General features: G+C 37.5%; 1 protein-coding gene across 1 annotated transcript in view; it reads left to right on the forward strand.

Moving 5' to 3' along the window:
- MTUS1 (microtubule associated scaffold protein 1) overlaps nucleotides 1–24,550 on the forward strand; it is a 132,023-nt gene that overhangs the window by 85,658 nt on the left and 21,815 nt on the right. Inside the window, exons 6-7 of the mRNA XM_081812887.1 lie at nucleotides 320–358; nucleotides 20,863–20,993. Coding sequence (XP_081669013.1) covers nucleotides 320–358; nucleotides 20,863–20,993 — 170 coding nt within the window. The remainder of the gene's footprint in view (nucleotides 1–319; nucleotides 359–20,862; nucleotides 20,994–24,550) is intronic.

Raw genomic sequence — 24,550 nt, forward strand, 5'->3', positions numbered from 1 at the left:
TAATATGGGTGTAAATTCAGTACTGTTAACATTTGCACTCCGGCTGTTCTTGACTGAAAAAATACTCTAGTTTTCCTATCCTATTTAATTTGTGGCAATGAATTCATATCACCCTTAAACACTCATCCTGATGTTATTTGGAATATCATTTTATACCTAGAATATACTTGATAAAGTTAATTGTATTTCAGTGGTATTTCTCATCTGGAACCTAAAATTTAGATAATGGATTGTTTTTGAAAATGTTTTTAAATGGCTAATTTTTGTGTGCTATTTCACTCAAAATGTGTAATTTACAAATATTTCTTTTGTTTTTTAGGTCCCTCAAGAAAAAATCTATTTACAGCTTTTAATGTGGGTAAGTGACAACTTTAAATATGGAGGGAGAAAAAAAAAGAGTCTTTCTGTAAAGTCATGTTATCATTGCAAGTATTTAAATATATTTACAGTGATTTTTTTCACTATTTGGCTTAAAACAGAATTTCAGTTGTGGCACAAACTTAGCTGCTTATGGCTTGGATCAGCATAGGCTAAAACTTGGTCAGCATGATTAACAAGCGATCAGACACAAAAGGACATTTTATTAATAACAGATAATTTTAGTTTTTTAAAATGATTTTTTTAAATGTGATCTAAAATGGAGAATATGCTTTTTTTCTGCAATAAATGCTCTTTTAAAATTGTATAGTCTTTCATTGCTAAATCTCAGCATCAGGTTTTAACACCTTTTAACGGTTCAGATTAACATTTTTCTGTTCTTTTTTACACTTCTGCTGAACAAACTTGCATCGGTCTTTAAAACAGCTTCACCCATTTGAAGCACAACTGGGAATTTAAAAGTTTTGTCTCTTGAGAAGCCATAAAGATTCATGAAATGTATTCACTACAGTTCCTATATTTGATCTATAGCTAACCAGCCCCCATATATTACTGCATTGTCTCATTGAATACTCATTTATAAGACAGTTATGTGGCTTCTAAATGCATTGAAGATTAGAACAGCAATTTAAAAGGGAGAAGGGACTTATAGCACATTGACTACAGTGTATCATTCTTGTGACTGTGTTCGGTGCTAAGGGTACAATACTGAGCCAGAGATGAACAGGGCCTTCTCTTCAGGAAGCTAGGCAGGAGGTGTAAGTTTGTGAGGCCCTGTATTTAGGAAGTAATTAAAGTAGGGTGGATGTATTAATAAAGGGAATAACTAATATCCTTGCTGTTTCCAAGCTATGTCCAGTTTCTCAGCTTAATCAAACAGGGATGTGTGAGGGAATTATATCATAATTGTTAACCTTTTGTAAGTTCTTTTTTTTTTTTTTTAAAGATTTTATTTATTTATTTGAGAGAGAGAATGAGATAGAGAGCATGAGAGGGGGGAGAGTCAGAGAGAGAGGCAGACTCCCCGCCGAGCAGGGAGCCGGACGTGGGACTCGATCCCGGGAGTCCAGGATCATGACCTGAGCCGAAGGCAGTCGCTTAACCAACTGAGCCACCCAGGCGCCCAACCTTTTGTAAGTTCTTAAAACTAAGGAAGACTCAACCATCCAGAGTGATTTAAATTCTAAAGGTTCCCCATAGCCTGAGTTTGAATATATTTTTACTAAATCTTTTCTAATTTAAAAAAGACACAAAAACTATTCTATACGCATTGAGATTTTTATTTTCTTTTGTTTTAAATTTCTAGTACATCCTGGTATTTGGGAGAGAAAGAGATCTAGCTAATATGCTATAGAGTGATTTTATGTTAGAAAATCAGATGACCTTTAATAGAAAGCTAGATGAACTCTATTTGAGAAACTTCCAGAATGTTTTCCGAAGTGACTGCACCATTTTACATTTCCACCACAGTGTATGAGGGGTCTAGTTCCTTCACATTCTTGCCAACACTTGATTTTATCTTTCTTTCTTATAGCCATTTTAATAGGGATGAGGTGGTATCTCACTGTGGTTTTGATTTGCATTTCCCTGATGGCTAGTATTGTTGAGCATCTTTTCATGTGTTTATTGGCCATTTGTAGGTCTCCTTAGAGGAAACATTTATTCAAATCTTTTGCCCATTTAAAAATTATTTGTATTGTTGGCATTGTAGGAGTTCTTTATATATAACCTGAATAACCAGATCCTCATCAGAAAGATGATTTGCAAATATTTTCTTCTACTCTTTTCACTTTCTTAATAGGGCCATTTGAAGCACTAATATTTCCAATTTTGGTGAGGTCCAGTTAATTGATTTCTTTCTTTTGTCACTTAAGCCTTTGTTGTTGTTGTTTTAATTGAAGTATAGTTGACATACAATATTTCAGGTATAGGATACAGTGAGCATTTATATACATAGCAAAATGATCACAATAAGTCTATCACCACACAAAAGTACTAAAATATTATTGACTATATTCCCAATGCTGTACTTAACATGCCTGTGATGTATTTATTTTATAACTGGAAGTTTATACCTTTTCATCTATTTGCCCATTCCCCCATCACCTTTCCCTCTGGCAACCACCACTTTGTTCTTGTACAGTTGACCCCTGAACAACATGGGTCTGAACTGCGTGGGTCCACTTATGCATGGACTTTTTTCAATAAATACAGTACAGTACTCTAAATGTGTTTTCTTTCCTTATGATTTTCTTATTAACGTTTTTTCTCTAGCTTACTTCATTGTAAGAATATAGTATATAATACATATAGCCTACAAAATGTGTGTTACTACACTCTTTATGTTATCAGTAAGCCTTCCAGTTAACAGTAATCTAATAGTTAAGTTTTAGGGGAGTCAAAATTTGTATACAGATTTTCAACTGAGGGGGAGTGTCAGCACTCCTAACTCCTGGATTTCTCAAGGGTCAGCTGAATTTCTGAGTCTATTTGTTCATTTCTTTTGTTTTTTAGATTCCACATGTAAGTGAAATCATATGGTGTTTGTCTTTACCTGTCTGACTTGTTTCACTTAGGGTAATACCCTCTAGGTCCATCTGTGTTATTGCAAATGGCAAAATCTCATTCTTTTTTATGGCTAAGTAATATTCCATCATGTATCTATACCACATACTCTTTATCCATTCATTTTTCGATGGACACGTAGGTTACTTCCACTTGGATATTGCAAATAATGCTGCACTGAACATAGGGGTGCATATATCTATTCAAAGCGTTTTCATGTTCTTCAGATAAATATCCAAAAGTGAAATTGCTAGATTGTATGCTATTTCTATTTTTTATTTGTTGAGGAACCACCATACTGTTTTCCATAGTGGCTGCACCAGTGAACATTCCCACCAACGGTGTATGAAGGTTTTCTTTTCCTCACATCCTCACCCATACTTGCTATTTCTTGCCTTTTCAGTAAGAGCCATTCTGATGGGTGTAGGGTAATATCTCATAGAGGTTATGACTTGCATTTCCCTGATGATTAGTTATGTTGAACATCTTTCCATGTATCTGTTGTCCATCTATTATATGTCTTTGGAAAAATGTCTATTCAGTTCCTCTGCCCATTTTTTAATAGGACTCTTGGTTTTGTTTCATTTTTGGTGTTGAGTTGTGTAAGTTCTTCATATATTTTGGATATTAACTCATTATTGGGTATATCATTTGCAAATATCTTCTCCAATTCAGTGTGTTGCCTTTTCATTTTTTAATGGTTTCCTTTGCTGTGCAAAGCTTTTTAGTTTGATACAGTTCTAATTATTTATTTTTTCTTTTATTTCCCTTTGCTGAGGAGACAGATTCAAAAAATTGATAAGACTATGTTTTCTTTTAACTTTATTGTTTCAGGTCTTACATTTAGGTCTTTAAACCATTTTGGGTTGACTCCTGGTAATGTTTTGAATAAAGGTGATGACTGTGGGCATCCTTGTCTTAGTCCTGCTTTTAGAGGAAAACTTTCAGCTTTTTACTGTTGAGTATGATGTGAGCTGTGAGTTTGTTATATATGGCCTTTATTATGCTGAGGTATATTCCCTGTATAACCATTTTCTTCAGAGTTTTTATCATAAATCAATGTTAAATTTTGTCAGGTGCTTTTTCTGCATCTATTGAGATAATCATTAGGTATTTATCCTTCATTTTGTTAAGGTGGTGTATCATGTTGATTGATTTGTGGATGTTGATCCACCATTGCACATCTGGAATAAATCTCACTTGATCATGGTGTATGATCATTTTGATGTATTGTTGAATTTGGTTTTCTAACATACTGTTGAGGATTTTTGCATCAATGTTCACCAGGGATGGTGGCCTGTAATTTTAAGGCTACTGTTTCCTTACTGATTTTTGTCTGAATGATACCTACTTATGTAAGTGGAGTGTTAAAGTCCCCTGATCTTATTATACTATTGTCAATTTCTCCCTTTATGTCTGTTAATATTGGCTTTGTCTATTTAGGTGCTCCTATGTTGGGTGAATTGATGTTTATAATTTTTAAATTGTTTTTGTTGGATTGATCCCTTTGTTATGTAATTCCCTTCTTTGTTAGTCTTTGTTGTAAAGTCTACTTTGTCTGATATGAGTATTGCTATCCCAGATTTCTTTTTCTATTTGCATGGTATATTTTTTTTTATCCTTCACTTTTAGTATGTGTGTCCTTAGGTCTGAAGGGAGTCTTTTGTAGGCAACATATAGATGGGTCTTGTTTTTTCATCCATTCAACTAGCCTATGTCTTTGATTGGAGCATTTAATCCATTAAAGTAATCATTGAGATACGTATTTATTGCCATTTTGTTGTTTTTGTAGTTCTTTTCTGTTGCCTTCTCCTTCTCTTGCTCTCTTCCCTTGTGTTTTGATGTTATTCTTTAGTGTTCTGTTTGGATTTCTTTCTCTATTTTTTGCTTATCTCTTATAGGTCTTTGGTTTGTGGTTATCGTGAGATTTATATATAACACCCTATATATATAGCAATTTATATTAAATTGGTGGTTACTTAAGTTTGAACATTTTAAGCACTATATTTCTACTCCCTCTCTCTCAGTGTTTGATGTACTTGATGTCATATTTTACATCTTTTTATTTTGGTATACCTGCTATAATTATTGTGGATACAATTGATTTTATTGCCTTTGTCTTTTAATCTTTATACTATTTTTATAAGTGATTGACCCACTATCTTTACCGTATGTGTGCTTTTACCAGTGAGAGTTTTTTTTCTTTCATTATTTTCTTCTGGTTATGACCTTTTCTTTTTTTTTTTCCTTAAGATTTATTTATTTTAGAGCGCGAGCATGTGTGAACAGGGGGAGGGGCAGAGGGAGAAGAAGAGAGAAAATCTCAAGCAGAGTGCAGAGCCTGACACAGGGCCAATCCCACAACCCAAGATCATGACCTGAGCCAAAATCAAGAGTCGGACACTTAACTGACTGAGTCACTCAGGTACCCCATGACCTTTTCTTCTTAAAAAAAGGTCTCTAATATTTCTTGTAAGGCCAACTTCATGGTGATGAACTCCTTTGACGTTTGTTTGTCTGGGAAACTTTATCTCTTCTTCAATTCTGAATGATAATCTGGCTGGGGAGAGTCTTCTGGTTGTAGAATTTTTTTCTTTTTGGACTTTGAATATAGCATGCCACTTACTTCTGACCTGAGGTTTCTGCTGCAAAGTCAGTTGATAGTCTAATGGTGGTTCCCTTGTATGTAACTAATTGCTTTTCTCTTGCTGCTTTTAAGATTCTCTCCTTATCTTTCATTTTTTAAAAGATTTTATTTTTAAGTAATCTCTACAGCCAACATGGGACTTGAACTCTCACCTCTGAGATCGAGAGTTGCATGCTTTACCCACTAAGCCAGCCAGGTGCCCCTCCTTATCTTTCATTTTTTACATTTAATTTTTAATGTGTTTTCTTGTCAGCCTCTTGGGGTTCATCTTGTTTAGGGGTCTCTGTGCTTGCTGGACCTGGATGTCTGCTTCCTTCCTCAGGTTAGAAAAGTTTTGAGCCATTATATCTTCAAATAAGTTTTCTGTCCCTTTCTCTGTCATTTCTCCTTTTGGGACCCCAGAATACAAATGTTAGTATGCTTGATATTATCATATAGGTTTCTGAAACCATCCTCATTTAAAAAATGTTTTTTTCTTTTTGCTGTTGAGCTTGGATCATTTCCACTCTTCTGTCTTCCAGGTCACTAATCTGTTTTTCTGCATTCTCTCATCTGCTGTTGATTCTCTCTAGTGTGTTTTTCATTTCAGTTATTGTATTCTGAGCTATAGTTGTTTTTTTTAAGTTAGCTATCTCCTTGTTGAAGTTCTCCCTCTGTTCCTCCATATTTCTCTTCTGTTAGATGTATTTATGAACATTATTTTGATCTCTCTGTCAGATAGATGGCTTATCTTTGTTCTTTTTCTGAGGTTCTGTCTTGTTCCTTTGTTTGAAAGATATTCCTGTCTCCTTGTTTTGCCTATCTATGTTCGTTTCTGTGTATTAGGTAGATCAGTTATGTCTCCTGGTCTTGAAGGATTGGCTTTATGTAGAAAGTGTCCTATAGGGCCCGGAAGCACAGTCCCCCCTGGTCATCAGAATCAGGCATTCCATGGTGTCTCCTTTTTTGGGCTTTGTGTTCATTCCTCTTTCATTTGATCACTATTTTTGTGGACAAACCAGTGGGTAGGGCTGGTCCCCCTCCAATTCCTGGCAGGAGCTGCTTTAGCAGGGCATCATTCTGTCTGAGGCTGCCTGCTGGTGTTGCATGTAAAAGCTTCTTGGATCGTGGGGCGAGACTGGTCCCATCAGGGTTCTCCTGCTGGGTGAGGTAGGGCTGGAGTCACTTTGTCTTCTGTTATGGGTGTGTTGAATATGGTACCTCCACAGAGGAGTGTGGGGTAGGGCAAGTGGTGCTGGTAGTGTAGATGGAGAGTGTTAGAACTGGTACCCACCAGTGTTAGGCCAGCTAGACAGGAGGGCAAGAAATGGCACCAGCTAGCACTTCTGTCATGGAGAAGTTCCTGCAGATCCCTGCTCCTTCAGCACATACCCTAAAATTAGTCAGCAAATCTCATTCATGTGTGGCCCAGGTGCTTTTCAAACTGCTGCTTTGCTATGTCTCAGAGCAAGTAAGTTTGTGCACAGGCCTTTTGAGAATGGAATCTTGGTTTTCTGTAGCCCTCCAGTTCTCCCAGAGTTCAGCCTCATTGATATTCTATGAGGGACTCGTTTCCGGGTGCCAGGCCCTCAGGGTGGAGGTGCCCAATGTGGGGCTTGAACCCCTTGCTCCTCAGGGAGGATCTCTGGGGCTGTGATAGCCCTCCTTCTTGTGTATTGTTGTGCTGGAGGTATGGGTCCCATAGAAACTGTGTCTCTACCCCTCCTGTCCTTCTTGATGTTGCTTTTCCTTTATAGCTTTGTCTTTGGAAGAGCTGTTCTGCTAGTCTTGAGGGCATTCTCAGAGAGTTGTCGTATATGTAGTTGAAGGCTTGATGTGTCTGGGGGAGGAGGTAAGCTCAGGATTCTCCTACTTGACCACCTTGATCCTCTCTCTGATTCTGATGTTCTGTGGAAGAAGCCATTGATTGATGCAAGGTCATAAAGATTTATGTCTATATTTTCTTATAAGATTTTTATACTTTAAGCTCTTAGACTTAGGCCTGTGATCCATTTTAAGTTAATTTTTGTAAATGAAATAGAGGGTCTAGCTTCATTCTTTTACATGTAGATATCCAGTTGTCCCAGCACCATTTGTTGAAAACACTAATCTTTCCATCATTGAAATGTCTTGGCACCTTTGTTAAAAATAGTTGCCTATAAATGTAAGAATTTATTTCTGGACTCTCAAATCTATTGCATGGATCTATGTGTCTCTCTTTGCTAATACCACACTGTTGCTTAGTGTGGTATATAATAAGCTTTGACATCAGGAAGTGTGAATTTTCTAACTTGTTCTTTTTCAAGATTCTTAGGCCTATTCTGGGTTCTTTGAATTTCTATATGAACTTTTGGGTCAGTGTCCATTTCTGCAAATAAGTCAGCTGGGATTTTGGTAGAGATTGAGTTGAATCTGTGGATGAATTTGTGGTGTATTGCCATTTTTACAATATCAGGTATTTTGAGCCATGAATATGGAAGGGCTTCCCTTTTAGTTAGAGCTTCAGTTTCCTTCAATAATTTTTGTAATTTTCAAAATACAAGTTTTACAGTTCTTTTGGTGAGTATTTGTATGCAACTTTTCTATGCTTTGGAAGGTGCTGTTGATATTGGTCACAATAAAAGTGCTGGTTAAATAAATCTAATATGCCTGTCTTAATCTCAGTTAAATGTGAAACATGGAAAGGCATTCTTCATTCATGTCTCAAGTCTATAATCATGTAAACTGTTATAAAGGATATTTTTTTCTGATAGGCATTGTAAATAATCCCAGTATATTATCCCTTCTCTACAATAAACTATTAGCATTAGACATTTTTCCTTTTCATAATGTTGGACTGACATCATGCCTTATTTCCGAAGCATATCATTGACCTTTGACATTATCAGTAACCCTTGACAAGTATGGTTATCAGATTGACAAATTAACTCCTGATTAAATGAGAAAAGAAGTGGAAATTATGAATCATGTTGTGGTTTTCTTTGGCAAAGCCTTTATCTATGGAGCAGAAATGAGGTATATGACAGAGACTTCCTGTCTCCAATTAACCCTTAATAATCAATGTTGTAATAATTGCAGTGGAGAAGATGTATTTTAAAGGGTCTTCATTGCAGTTTAATTTTGATTATGTGGCATGAATATGCATTTTTTCAAAAATCACAAACATGACTTTTCCATTTATTTTCCTAGTTGATGGTTACCTATTTAAGACTAACCTAGTATTATGATGAGCCCACTGAGGAAAAGTCAGTGTGTTGGCTTTTAGAGAAATAGCTTTGATGTTAACTTTTGTCGAAATAGCCAGTGACTTGGGGTGGATCATGTAACCTCTCTGATAATAGTTTCCTGTGTAATTGAAATGATTGACCACTAAGGTTTCTCCCTGCTATAATATTCTATGACTGCAAAGCACCTTGACTCTCTTCATATTCTGCTTGCAAACCGTCTTTTAGATGGTACAGAAGACATTGTTCCACATACAGATACGTTCCTCTAAGCATTAAATTTTAAATAATTGTACTTTGGCTTTGAGATAGTTGTTTTTTAAGCACAAATAGTGGTGAAGATTAATCTGACCATCTCTTCATATTCTTTTGCTGTAGTAAAATGGCCACTTAATTGTAGCAGTTTGCTAAATTCTAAAAAGTTTAGCTTATATATCACCCCTTAGTTTTTTTTTTAATTTTGTGATTTTAAATAAATTCAGATAACTGTCCTGTTTTGTTGCTTAACATGAGTAATCACTTCTATTGACATTTAGCATATGCAGAAACTTTTAACTATTCCTCTTAAATATTTGAGGTACCTCTATCACATATACATAAATGATTCTATGATTGGGCAATTCTCACTTGGGAAAGTTGGGGGAAATTTCTTGGGATAGATTCTTGAAAGTAGTTTAAGGAAATCAAAACCTATGTATTTGTAGTCATTTCACTCAAATAAGTGAATTGTTTTCCAAAAGCCCCATATCCCTTTTATACCATGATTGCAACAATGTTGGCTTCATCATACTCTGGTCAACAATTGGGTATTATTATTTTTTTTTTTTAAAGATTTTATTTATTTATTTGAGAGAGAGAATGAGAGAGAGAGAGAGAGAGAGAGCACATGAGAGGGGGGAGGGTCAGAGGGAGAAGCAGGCTCCTCGCGGAGCAGGGAGCCCGATGCGGGACTCGATCCCGGGACTCCAGGATCATGACCTGAGCCGAAGGCAGTTGCTTAACCAACTGAGCCACCCAGGCGCCCAACAATTGGGTATTATTTTTAAATTGTGGCTAATGTAATAGTTGAAAAGTGTATGTCCCTGTTCTAGCTTAACTTTTCATCAGTTACTTCAAAGACACTTCCATTATTTCATAAGACAATAAAGAGGAGTAGAAAGAGAATAAACTTTTGAGGTGTTGAATATTGGTTTGAATCTTAGTCTTGTCACATTCTGCTTGTGTCCTGACCTTAGGCTGGTTGCTAAGCCTCTCCAAGTCTCAAATTTCTCATTTGGGAATATGGGAATGTTCTAGGAATAATTCCCAGGATAGGAGTAAATTTGACTTCATAGAATTGTTGTATAAAAAGCTTTCAAATAGTAGCCGCTTCTCCTACTAGGGATGGTGATGATGAGAATCCTTCCCATTGTTCTTAGGATTCTAGTGGCTTATTCTGAGTTCTTTTGCAGGATGTTGAATTACTTTAAATCCTTAAAGCAAGCAGGAAAAGCCACTTAAAGTCAAGAACCATCCTCATGGGGTCTAGCTGCTGTAATTTATTTAAAGAATCTGATGCTAAAAGATTTTGGCCAACAGTGATTCTAAATAAAACTTGGTTTACTGTTTATAAGGAAGATGTCACACATACCACATACTATAATTACCTTGGTTCTACCGCACATTAAAGCTGTTTGGGATACCAAAGCATGAGAGATGTATTTATCCAGCCCCCTGACTGTTTTACCTGAGATCATCAGGCTCAGGAGCCATGGTGTCTGCCTTGGAGACTAGAAAATGCACTGCTCCTTGCATACCCATTTACTAAATACAGCACAAGAGGATAGGGTTGCTTTTAGTACTCCTCCCCACCCCCACCCCCCGCCATTTCCAAGTGTTGGGAAACAGTTGAGAGTTGCAAACCTGCTCTGATGACATAATCCTGGTGTAGCCAGCATTTCCCCTGGTGAAAAAAGGGATGAGCCTGTCTTTCAGTGTTGATTTATGATTATAACTTTCATTGTACTGAAAAAGCAGATTTTGTTTTGATATGTGATAAATTTAGGGTTTCACATCAGGGAAAAGTGTAGATTATTTAGCAAATCTTGTTGGGACAAAGGCTATCTTTTCAGCAGGAGCTAGGTTCGTACTTCACACACTACATGCAAAAGTATTCCATATTGATGGAACCTTTAAACAAAAAGTAGAGCGGTAAGAGCGCTAAGAATATAGACTTAGATAGAAAAGGCCTTTTTCTAGGAACATTAGTACAAAAGAAAAGATTAATAATTATGACAACAAAAGTTTTAGACTTCCCTTTTGTCAAAAACTTTGTAAATGTGGTGATGGATGTTAACCATAAGTAGATTTATCGTGGTGATTATTTTTCAATCTATACAAGTATTGAATCATGCTGTACACCTGAAACTAATATGTTCTCCATCAGTTATGTCTCAAAAATTGTAAATAGTATTAATAGCAAACAACAAACTGGGACAAGATATGTAACGCATTTATTCCAGATAGGACTTTTTCAAACCAGCAAGTAAAGATGACCCTGCAATAGAAATGTAGATGGACAGACACAAAAGAAAAAGTATGAAGGGCTAGGAGACCTGAAAAAGTTTACAAGTGGCCAATTAAAATAATGTGCTCTCAGTGCTTGTATATTTTTAAGAGTAATACCTGGTAATGGTGAATGAGTGAGGAACAGGTACCACATACATATTACTGAGGGTATATAAATTATAACAGCCTTTCTGGAGGCACTGTGGGGACATAGAACAAATGTTGTCTACCCAGGAATTCCATTTATCAGAATTGTTTAAAGGGAAAATACTGATTTTTTTTTTATTTTTTGACTTTCAGAATTATTTAGAAAGAAGGAAAATTGGAAACAAACTGAATGATTTAAACAGCACCTGTTTAGGGGCGCCTGGGTGGCTCAGTCGGTTAAGCGTCTGCCTTCGGCTCAGGTCATGATCCCAGGGTCCTGGGATCGAGTCCCGCATCGGGCTCCCTGCTCAGCGGGAAGCCTGCTTCTCCCTCTCCCACTCCCCCTTGCTTGTGTTCCCTCTCTCGCTGTGTCTTTCTCTGTCAAATAAATAAATAAAATTATTTAAAAAAAAATGAACACCTGTTTAAGTTAAACCACTTGTTTATGTTCACTGACATTTCATTGACAATTTTAAAGCCATTAAAAAGCACTATAGAGGGTTAGCTAATGCCTTGGGAAGATAAGTGAGAAGTTTTTAAGTTTACTAAGTTTATTAATCTTGCATTAAGTTTAAAAATTGGTTACAGAGCATTATGATACATAGGTGATTTAACTTTTTAAGAAATATTCTGCAGTGAAGATGGGTTTTTGTTTTTAAAAACATTTTACATGAGTAAAACAAAACATCTTTCACTTTTTGGAGACCAAAGAAATAAAAGGCAATGTCACTGATCTTGGAGAACTTATAATCTTTATGGGTAGGTGGAGGCTAAAATTTTTTATAATTGTTTTATGTGAATTTTAAAATAGTCACAATATAGGCATTCTTCTTCCTACTAAGGAAGAGGACATTATGGAAAAATTGGACCCTGAGTTGAACTTCCTATGATTCGAACAGAGATTTGAACATAAGACAGTAAAGATTATGAGGCATAAAAATGAAGAAAGTGGCAGTCATGTTGTGTTAGGGACAGTAGGAGATAAACATTAAGATGGATACACCTGGTGTATGAGTTCTAGGGAAGATTGGGCAGAGATGCCTGAATCCCTGGTTTAAATATTAATCTTCTGCAGATTCTTCATGATCATCAATAGTAAACACATCAGTCCTATAAGCAGCCCTGCACAGCCTATGCTTGAATCCTATCTAGAATCATAACATCACTGTGTTCTAAATTGAGTCTAATTAAGCACCCATGTGTGCACACACACACACACACACACACAGTTCTACACAGGCCTCAGTGGAATCTGTGGTTCTCTGGAATGTACTAGGATACTATAACATATTGACCTGCCAAACACTTACATCATCCATATCACATCTTTTTTTTGTTTGTATATTAAGCCTTACTAAAGACTCTCCACAATTTTTATTGTTTTTTTATGTGTGTCATTAATAGAAACTCCGCTTAATTCTGTACTCTTTTTATAAAGCGATTCTGTCACTTCAACTTACTTAAAAGTCGAATTTTTTGGACTATGTGATCTTTATTTTATTTTTTTTTATTTATTTTATTTTTTTTGTGATCTTTATTTTAAAAAGGGGGAAAATAGAGAAACCTATGGCAAAGAAATTGAAAATCCTGCCTACTCCAACTCAGCGTTGCTGACATTTTTTTTTTTAATACTTCAGTATTTTTTTTCTTGTTCTTTAAAATTGGGATCCTACTATACATACAACTTTATTTTTTAAAAAATTAGAGCATGCGCACACACATGAGGAGGGGGGAAGGGGCAGAGGAAGAAGCTGACTCCCCATTGCTGATTAAGGACCCTGGGATCATGACCTGAGCCGAAGGCAGATGCTTAACTGACTGAGCCACCCAGGTGCCCCTGTCCATACAATTCTAAATCATGGTTTTGTTTTTCCACTTGACATCGTAACATAAGCTTTGCTGCCCCTCATAAAAACTCCTCTTATTCCTAATTTCTATACCTGTAATAACATTGTTTTTAGGTAACAAAAGTTCCTTAAATTTTTCTTTACTGTCCTTGGTGATCTTTAGATATTCTCTTCAGTTAGGACTTTGTATAATAACAAAGATGGGCACTTCAGGTACTTCTCCTCTACTTGGTGTAACTTCAGAGACAACAGCTAGTACACAAGTGATTACTGACCAAATAGGTAATCAAAGGAACCTTTTTGAGCCAATTTTTAAATCCGTGCTTCCCTGTCCACACTCCCCAAAGTATATATGCTATAAAAATAGTTGTAACTCCCTACTAACCACTCATTCAGTTATTTAGAAGAGCGACTATATATAAAGTGTTTAGGGGAGTACCAGGCACCCGGGTTCTAAGAGTTGGCTGTTACTATTCATGAAAACGCTCACTTGTGCTAGCTTGCCACCAGGGGGCAGACTGTGTTGGGAAAGAAGTGAAAACCCGGCGGGAGCTGTTAAGTCTTTTATCTAGAACACCTTTCGTTTGTGTGCGTGGGCACACGCGTAAGTACGTGTACCTGACTGCACAAGCAAGGACTACTCTCTGACTTCTGACTTGCCGACTAGCACTGCTACTTTTTATTCTTACAGTTCCTTGTTCTGTTTAAAAGGACCATTAGCGATGTTTACTTCTGATATATGTGGTATAGCTTAGTATAAAGTAAAAACTTGAATGAATGTGATGAGTGGGTGGCACGTTGCTAATTTCTTCTTTTCGGTAGTCTAGGCTAAAAGATTTCCCTTTGAACCAGGATAGCCTAGAGTTTGCTATTACTTCACAAGCCAAACAAAACAAAACAAAACAACGAACAAAAAACTGCATGACATCTGAAATGGGGTGATATCAGGTCTGTTTTTAACACCAATATTTAATTTGATTCTATTTATGATTGTAATGCTGATTGATATTTTAGTTACAAGTTTTTTTTGGGGGGGGGAGAGTGGCAGGAGGAGAGGTGGTTATGACATACTCATGCAGAATCTGGAAAAAGGGTGATTGTTTAATAATAAACTGTGATAAAGTGAAAAGGCAACATCTCAGTGTAGTTTTCTTTAATTCCTTGGTTATTTGTGCTTCTGTTGCCATGGGTGCGGTGTGTTTTCAAGATCCATCCTGTGTGTATCAACAAGTTGTATCTTTCCCACAGCTAACCCTTGATAGATACTTGGGTTTGTGTCTCTTATTGACAGCTTCTAAGATGATAGGCTCCGGAGTTGAGGAAGAGGGAGAAAGAATTATTCAGAATGTCCTTTCTTGCCCATCTCCTTCCCTCTTCACACCCTAAATGTTCTGTAGACTTTCTGAAACTGTTGCTGCCCCCTGTACTTTTTAATAGCATTTAATACTTAAGGTTATTTACAGCTAACATTTTCTACATTTATTTCTAAGTCCTGTTTTCTGAGGAAATCTTGGAAACAAACATAGATCCTTTTTTGCACGTTTTCTTTTTTTAATGGAAAAAGGGTTATTGGGTTATTCCTGATTATTAATATTACCTTTGCTTAAGTAAGCATGTTGTGTGGTACTTTTCTTACATCCACACCTTCATCTTCCTTTAGTTTTTGCCATCATATTTTAATGTACTCTTACAACTACCAAGATAAACATTTAACAGATCCAAATAAAACAGATCCTAGCTTGTTCCTAGTCTCAAAACATTACTATGAGAGGCCACCTGATTTTCCGTAAATGCAATTGATAAAACAGTTAAGTGTCGTCTTGAAAATGTGGCCTGATTAATTTTATTCCTCTGGAACTATTATATTACATCTGGTAGAGAAATTGTGTTAACCTTTTTTTGTTGTTGTTGATTAGTGAGGTCCTCAAGAACATGACTATTAAAGTTGAACCTTTTATCAATCTGCCACTAATAGAAGTTTTATTAAAAACCATACCTGGGAGGGGCGCCTGGGTGGCTCAGTCGTTAAGCGTCTGCCTTCGGCTCGGGTCGTGATCCCAGGGTCCTGGGATCGAGCCCCGCATCGGGCTCCCTGCTCAGCAGGAGCCTGCTTCTCCCTCTCCCACTCCCCCTGCTTGTGTTCCCTCTCTCACTGTGTCTTTCTGTCAAATAAATAAAATCTTTAAAACAAAACAAAACAAAAAAAACCATACCTGGGAACATCTATTACTTGAAGCCATTTTATTTTTTTTATTTTTATTTTTTTTAAAGATTTTATTTGTTTATTTGACAGAGAGACACAGCCACCAGCCTGAGCCACCCAGGTGCCCCTTGAAGCCATTTTTTAAAAAAAAGTGTATCCGAAGTATCGGGTATATATATAGATTTACATGCAAAATATTTGAAAAAAATGCCCAGTGTCATCACTGTGAATATAATTAAAATTTTAAAAATCAGAATATAGATGACTGAAAAGAAATCTTAATTTTCTCCTAATTCCTAAATAAGCATTCAGTGCTCAAAGTAGTTAATTTCCCTTAGCAATCTTTCAAGTAGTGAGAGAATCCATGACCTTATTGGTTGTTATATAAAGCTCCTAAGACCACCCACTTTCTCCTCCCCTTTACCATCTCTGATGAAAACCATAACAACCTCTAAGCATGTACAGTGTGATGTAATTCAGAGGCTGCTTACTGCTGGATCTGCTTACAGGAGATTTTAGTCAGAGGAAGTGTATTGTTTTGGCAACATCTGGAAGTGAAAACGGAAGCCAGGAACATTTGGATAGCTCTGGGGTTTTTTTTGTTTTTTTTTTCCCTTTTGTGTATGTGCAGTGGAATGACATTTGCTATGTAGGCATGTTTTTTCCCGCTGTTATTTCTTGGCTTTGAAGAGTACTGAGTTTACAAAGACAGTATGTGATAGTCCCTGGAAGCTGTTTCTTCTGTGAAATCTTTTCACCTGCTCTGAAGACATGTTGTTGTCTCCCAAATTCTCCTTATCCACCATTCACGTACGACTGACTGCCAAAGGATTGCTTCGAAACCTCCGACTTCCTTCAGGGTTTAGGAAAAGCACTGTCATTTTCCATACAGGTTTGTCTTGCATACATCTCTGTTGAGTGGTGCATGGGGGACATCTTGATTAACTTGCAGCTGCTTATCGGAAATTTTCTAAGGAGATACATACTTGAGGAAAGAAAGCTCTGAGAGAATGAGGCTTTCTTTGGATAGGCATTTTGCTCTTAACATTTCAATACACGAGCGTCTGATAACTTTGATTCTGTTTAAGCAGATGTGTGTTTGTTTTGTTTATAGAGAGCAGAATTTTTGCCTTGGTGCTCCCTAGCTCTTTTCTGACACGAACAAGATCTGTGAAAATCAACACCTGTTAAATTACATTTTACTTCAGATGATTTTGGAAATAGGATGTGTGTAAATTAACATTGCTCTCCTCCTTCAAGGAGGAGATGAAATGAGAGGGGTTCTATAGTTTTTCATTATGTACTTTCTCAGTGAGATTATGATAGGTTAGCTTAACATGCTGAATGATTTCTAAGTTCTAAATATTTCCAGAATTAAACATCCTGGCAGTTGTGGAGAGGTAAAAAGTGAGCCACAAAACCAAACAAAACTTAAGTTTTCTCAGCTTCCTAGTGAAAATGTTTGCAGTCACAAAAGACTGCCTTTGTATTCTCTGTGCCTAAGACGGAAGTAAATGCAGTGAATATTTTAGGCATCTGTAGACCTGCATGCTCACTTTTAGGGGATTCAGTTAATTGCCTCATATTTTCCCTTTTGTTCCAGATAATAATTGCAGTTATGGTAAATTATGTTGGTTTTATGCTGTAAAAACAGGTGTGTTATTATATTTGATTCTGGCTGGTTAGTGTTGACTGTAATAGGACTGTTTGAGTATGTAAATAGATTTTTTTTCTTGTTTCTTATTCATGTCAGCCCTGATGTGTCTTGTTTTCCATCTCTGTCCCTAGTGATTTTTTTTTTTTCAGCTGACTGTTTTTAGTTTTCCCAGAGGCATCTCCCTTCCCTCGTGGGATATCTCTCATTTTTTCCAGGACCTTCTCATGTTTCATAACTCCCCTTGACCTGTCACTGAAGTCTGCCAACCTTTCCCTCGGCCTGAGCTGGCAGCTGAAGGTAAATGAGGTGTTAGAAGACAGAACAGTGGCCCTCTCTCTCCAGGCCTAAATGCCTCTGTCATTTTTTCTACCTTAAAAAAAAGGTAAAGAAATAAAAGGGTGTCTTGTATTTGCAATAATCTGTATGATCTAAAATAGCTCCAGATAGCTTTTAACTTTAAAAAAAAAAAAAAAAAATCTGTGCTCCCAAGTAAAAGAGAAAGTCAAACTGTACAGAGGTTCTACAATTCCAGGTGAGCCTGTGTCTTGCCCAGGCCCCCTGCCCTGAGGCCACCACTCTCCCGGGTGCTTGCAAAGCCTTCCAGTAACTTGCTCATCATATGTAAGCCTGTGTAGATTTTTATAGACTCTTTGGTTATAAAGGAATGGTATATATACCCTTCTATAGCTTGCTTTTTAAAGTTAATATATCTTAGATTTTCATGTTAACACATGTTTATCTACCTCTGCTTTTTAATAGTCATGGGAGCCGTGATCTATTTAACCGATCTTCTTCTGGTGAACATTTTAGGTCGTTTATTGTATTTTCGTGAAGCAGATAAATTTCCAAGGCAGCTTAAGCAAAAGACAAAAGACTTTTATTATCAGACTTTAACTAATAGTTGCTATTTTAGGTACCTTTTGTTTTTGGAATTTCTGTAAAAACACTTTGCAACATTTGTTTGGCTGTAGTGAAATTTTTGGAGCCTGTGTGCACCTAGAAGTGATCTAGTTTACCTTCTTTGACACCAGGAAGTCAGAGGCCCAGAGAAGTGAATTAATGTGCTCAAGGGCACAAAGGGGCAGAAATGGGATTAAAACCTGGCCCCTCTGTTTAGAACTCTTGGCTTCTAGATTTTCCTGGCTGCGACTTCTGCTGTAATTCTGTTAGATCTGGTGAATAATAATGATGAAAAAAGAGGGTTTTTTTTTTTCTTTTTCCCCTGTGTAGGAAGCATTTAAAAATTATGTAAAGACTATAATTCTACTTACCCAGTAAGAATCTTTTGTGAGCTTATCCCATATTATGTAATTTAAAGGTCTGAGACATTTCTCAGTGAAATGGATACTGAAGTCCCTGCATGTAATCTTATGGGCTATGAGCTGTAACTCGTGTTTGTATTCTTAATAAAGTGAGTGCTGTTGGCCTTGGTTGCCAGAGTGGCAGTGTGGGATTCTAGAGCTAGAGTAGTGGCTCAGTGTAAAAACAAATAGAGATTTAAAAGGGTGGAGTCTTAGGTTCTTAAAACCAATTAGTCGTGGATAAATGAGGAAGACCAGTGATTCAACTGTGACTGATGTTATAGGACAGGATAAAGGAAAAACATGGTGTCATGAATATTAACTGAATTTGGGCGATAAGGGGAGAATGGGTTTAGATAAGATGAATTTTCAGGTGTAATACATCCAGGGTTTTTAATCTATAGCCAGAAAAATTCATAGCATTTGAGGTTAAGGGGACCTCAGAAGTCATCTCACCTGATTCCTTTATTTTGTACCTCTGTGTGTTACTAGCTTGGTTACTAGCAGAACTAAGGCTACAACCCCAGGCTCTTGGAATCCATATCTAGTGCATGTGACTTTTGATCTCAGGGTCGTGAGTTCGATTCCCATGTTGGGTGTAGAGATAACTTAAATAAAAACTTAAAAAAAAATTTGTTTAAAGTAAGCTCTACGACCAGCATGGGGCTTGAACTCAAGACCCTGAGATCAGAAGTTGCATTCTCTACTGACTGAGCCAGCCGGGTGCCCACTTTCACCTTTTTCCAGTCTTTTACATTGCAGGATTTATTCATTCATTTCATAAGTGAATACCTGTTAGACACGGACTGTGTGCCAGGTTCAATGCTAGATGCTGAAAATATAACCAGGACTAAGTCACACATGGCTCCTGCCTGCACACAGCCCATAATTAAACAGAACATCAAGTGATTACAGTAGGACATGGACTAGACAACTAGGCAGCTCCTAGCAGGTAAAGCTAACTTTATCGAGGTCTTCCAGAAGAAGTGCCGGTTAAGCTGGAATCTCAGGATATGTGGAGTTAGCCAAGACACAGAAAGTGCTCAAGGCGAGCATACAGCATGGGAAAGCCTCGAGCTAGGAAGAGGATGGCTCCTTCAAGGAAACTAAAGAATTTTAATATGTCTGAGCATAGAATGTAGACAGAGAGGTGCTAGCAAGAAGGAGGGTGATCACAGGGACCCAGGCGGACCAGGGCCCCTTTATTGAACCCCTATATAAGGGGGCACTGTGTGCTCCAGTACGTTGTTCTTGGGTGGCACCCCTTCCCAGAATGTGTTGTCGAATCCAGGAGGTCATGGCCTCTGTAAATAGGGGAAGACAAGGAAAAGTGAATTTGTCAGCGTTCTGAGTGATGTTGCAGGATGTCAAGCACAGATGAAGATCTCCACGTCAGGGAAGTGCTAATGAAGTCCAGAAGTGATTTCAGTGGCTTGCCAAAATGCTGGCAATAGTCTCTCTTGCCAAAATAGGCAGCTCTGTTTCAGAATTTTGCGTCTGCATATGGGTTCTCATTTTATAATGAGTCATGGAAGGAAAAGAATCTTCTTAGTTGAAATATTCCTTACCACCAGTTTTATTAGAATTCAGTTTCTCTTTCAAACTGGAGATACCTGTATTTATTATGAAAAGTGCCATTTTGAACCTCAAAGAGTTAATATATTTTTTTATTGAAGTGAAGGCAGTTCACTGCACTTAGATTTCTTTTTGCTGAGCTAGTGAGATTAAAAGTTATTATGGGGCGCCTGGGTGGCTCAGTAGGTTAAGCTTCCAACTCTTGATTTCTGCTAAGGTTTCAGGGTGGTGAGATCCATCCCTGAGTCATCTTTCATGCTGGATGTGGAACCTGCTTAAGATTCTGTCTCTCCCCCTCTCTCCCTCTGTAAAGAAATAAATGAAAGCAATTATAGCAAAGGGGAGGGGTGTAGTACATATATACTGAGGAGGGGCAGAAGGATTGTTATTTTTAGAGAGACAGTGGTAGGGGCAGAGGGTGAGGGAGAGAGAATGTCAGGCAGACTCCCCACTGACCGCAGAGCAGAATCGGGCTCAATCTCAAGACCCTGAGGTCTTGAGATCATGACCTGAGTGCTCACCAACGGAGCCACCTTGGCTCCAGAGGAGGGGCGGAAGTATTATTAATGGAACAAGATATTTACTTAAAGCCACACTAAAGAGAGTCATTTAGACTGTTCAGTAAGAACGGGGCAGAATACGAATAAATTTGTTTAATTAGAATGAAACTCCTCAAATTATGTTTGGTATTCATTTTTGAGGCTGTAAAGAATTGCTTTTAGCTGCAGTTTGAGACAGCTTAACTAAGAAGTAACTTATTTGTTTCACCTAACTTGTTTGTTTCACCTACAGTGTTGTTCAGTGGCTCAGCAACGTCAGGATCAACATCTCTATTTTCTTGGCTCCCTCCTCCTGTTGCCTCGCGGTCTCACGATTGCTGCTCCAGGCAGGAAAGAAAAAAAAAAAAGAAGAGAAAGGGGTGGGTGGGTGGTGCCAAATCACAAAGCTTGCGTCTCATTGGCTAACTTGCAGTCACATGGCTGGCTACCTGCGCGCGAGGCTATGGAAGTGAGTGACTTCTCCATTCTCAAGAGCATGCAGGTACAAGAGAGGTAGAGCCTTCTGATAGTATCTGACCAGAGAGGGTCAAACCCTTAGTTCTCAAAAGCTGATATTAGCTGCTTAAAAGTAAGGGGAGTATATCATTTAACAAGCCTGACCTTGCAACAGACTTTGGTTTTTTTTTTTCTCTTTCATAACGTGGATGGGTTTTGGTAATGATTACCTATCTTGTAATTATTTCAATTAAACACTTTGAAGTCACTTTGGACATATAGATCAATATTTTATTTTGATGTTAAATGAAGTAATTTTCAGTGATAATACATTGAGAAAGAATGTCTCAACTCGACATATGGCTTTTATATATTTAAAATGTGTTAAAGGTTAATATTTTTATTCGTACATTTGTAGTATTGCCAAGGTGATGCTAAATAAACTTGAATTTCTCTTTTGTTTCTCACGCTACGAAATTCAGAAGTCAATGAAGCCATTTTAGAAGGCTTCCATAAAAAAAAACAGATGTATTAGAACTTGTGTGTAAAAAGTTAAAAGATTCGGGGCGCCTGGGTGGCTTAGTCGTTAAGCATCTGCCTTTGGCTCAGGTCATGATCCCAGGGTCCTGGGATCGAGCCCCGCATCGGGCTCCCTGCTCAGCGGGAAGCCTGCTTCTCCCTCTCCCACTCCCCCTGCTTGTGTTCCTGCTGTCCCTATCTCTCTGTGAAATAAATAAATAAAATCTTTAAAAAGAAAAAAAAAGTTAAAAGATTCAATCATTTGTAGATTACAAAAGACATCAAAGGGACCAAATTCAAGAATAACAGATGAGAGACATAGCCTTCCATCACTCCCTTGTTCCTGTACTGTGAATCCACATTCTTCCTTTGGCTTCCTTGAAAGCAGGCTTGAAGATCTTGCTGGCCTTTTGCCGCACTGATAAGCACTTACTGAGAACTGATGTTGTGCATGGCGTTAGGCTAAAAACATTTGTCGTAGATGGATACTAAGCTCCGGTCGCTGTGGCGGTCTTTGAGCTACAGCTTTGCTCTGACACTAAAAAGGGCCATTTTGTAGTTAGAGCAGTCTACTTAAGAAGGCAGTGTTGTGTTAAATCAATATTTATTCATAATAGGTAATGTTTTGATAAGTTTTTTTTTTAAGGATTTTATTTATTTATTTGTCAGAGAGAGAGAGCACACAAGCAGGGGGAGCAGCAGAGGGAGAGGGAGAAGCGGGCTCCCCACTGAGCAAGGAGCCCGATGCGGGACTTGATCCTAGGACCCTGGGATTAGGACCCGAGCTGAAGGTAGACGCTTCACCCAGGTGTCCCATGTTTTGTTAAGTTTTTTATTTTTTATTTATTTTTTTATTTTTTTAAAAGATTTTATTTATTTATTTGACAGAGAAAGACACAGCGAGAGAGGGAACGCAAGCAGGGGGAGTGGGAGAGGGAGAAGCAGGCTTCCCGCGGAGCAGGGAGCCCAATGTGGGACTCGATCCCAGGACCCTGGGCTCATGACCTGAGCCGAAGGCAGACGCTTAACGACTGAGCCACCCAGGCACCCTTGTTAAGTTTTCTAAAAGTTAGATGTAACTCACATGTTTCACATAGCTGAAGTTTTACTACACTAAGTTGTGTTTTAATGTAGGAATCTATTTTCTCCCAAACATGGAAAGTACATCATACATTACAGTTTGGAGTTGGATTCAGGATAGGAAAATTGCGGTGTCTTTCACCGGGAGCAACTAGAGGAATATGGCAAGAAAATTTAGTAAATACATAATTAGAACAATTGAAATATTCTGAGAGTTCTGGTTAATAGAGAATCACCCTATAAATAAAACAGTACAGATTATAATACTTTAGAGCTAAAAGTGGTTCATTAATAGTATATGCACATTATTTATTAGGTAAAAAGATGTCAGATGTGGCTTTAAATGTTTCCAACATTGAGCATCATTTTTCTGTGTTCATCTTAGGTGATATGTTGAGTTATTTTAGCATGTGAGAGTCCTTTTTATAAATAGCAATTATCTAGCTCTTGGGAAAATTAAGACCAATAGAGCTTTCTTTTGGGTGAGAGACTTGCCTTTTTCCCTTTGTTCTCTGGTGACCCGAGTTTGAGGCACCTGTCTCTTCAATTTTTTTTCTTTAACTGGTTAGTATTTTGATCGAATTACCTTCTCTTTTTTATTGTTTGTGTCATAAAAATTTCTAAGGTTGGTTGTTTTAATTGGCTGTTTTTCATTTCAACTGTAAGATAGTCTGTGGTCTGTAATACACATTTTTGACCCACTTTGTCACAGTTGGGTACATTTTTCCCCCCACATTTAGGTCTTATGCCTGCATGTGCCTGGGTTCGGTCATGCTGTTTCCCTGGGTCTCCTGTTTTTTCAACATAGGATTGCAGCAACCCAGATGCAGGGGTTAGGACACTATCTGTGGCTGTGAGTGAGCACTGACCCACAGGGGATGGCCTCACGGCACAATGGTGACCTCATGTGAGCTGGCTAGCTCGAGATGTAAAAGTCAGAGAGGAGATAGCGTTCAAAAATTCCAAACTAGCAAATGCGCTTGAGGTAGGAACTGCAAAGGGAAGGGCTTCGTAGACTTTTTGGTCTTGTTTTGGAATCCATTCCTAGTGGTGACAAAGTTCCAAGTTGTTCTCGGTGCTGCATTCTTCTGTGTGGTAAATTAAAAATTAAAAAGGACACCTTGTGGGTGTATGTCAAAATTACTGAAATCAAAAGAACTGCTTGGTGTAAGCGGGCTCTGGGATGTCAGGCAGGTTTTTAGCTGCCTATTCATTTGGGTAAGTCAAAATGATCATTAAGACAAAAACAAAAAACAGAAGTCCACATGAAGGCTAGAATTTAATATTTTTGGTAATTTGTTTAATAATAAAGGGGGAAAAGCCAGTACCAATGACTGCTGTCTTGAGAAACAGCATCTCATTCATATTGGTGGGAACTTGGTGGATGATATATATTTTATTCCTTTCCTTGTGCTCTGTGAAAAGTCCTATCCAGTTTGCTCATCTATAGTGAGTATAACAAGAGATACTTGTTTCCTATTTAGGTTGAAATAAAAATTCAGATTTTTCCTCTATTTTTGGATGAAATTTTGATGTTAGATGATTACAGTTAAAATATTTACATTCAATATCTTCAGAACTATTAGTGTTATAGGCCTAAAATTGTAGTACTTGCAGATTTTTTGCTCTGTTCCATTTTTATGCTCTTTTAGTCCTGAAATTCATAAACTTAACATTAAGGTGAACTTCTAGATTTTTTAGAGAACCAGTAAATCGAGGGAGGTAATATCTTCTTAAAAGTATTCCTGGATGTAATGAATTTGTTTCCTTTGTAGTTAGTAGTCCATTTTAAGAACATGAGAGATCTGCGTATTTCCTGCCAGCTACATGGAAAATGGTTATAGGTCAAGTTTGGAATTTTTTTTTTTTTTTGAGGAAAAATTGCG

Source organism: Leptonychotes weddellii, chromosome 2 (genome assembly GCF_054177405.1).
Source record: "Leptonychotes weddellii isolate Sample4059 chromosome 2, ASM5417740v2, whole genome shotgun sequence".
In the NCBI taxonomy this organism is placed as follows: domain Eukaryota; kingdom Metazoa; phylum Chordata; class Mammalia; order Carnivora; family Phocidae; genus Leptonychotes; species Leptonychotes weddellii.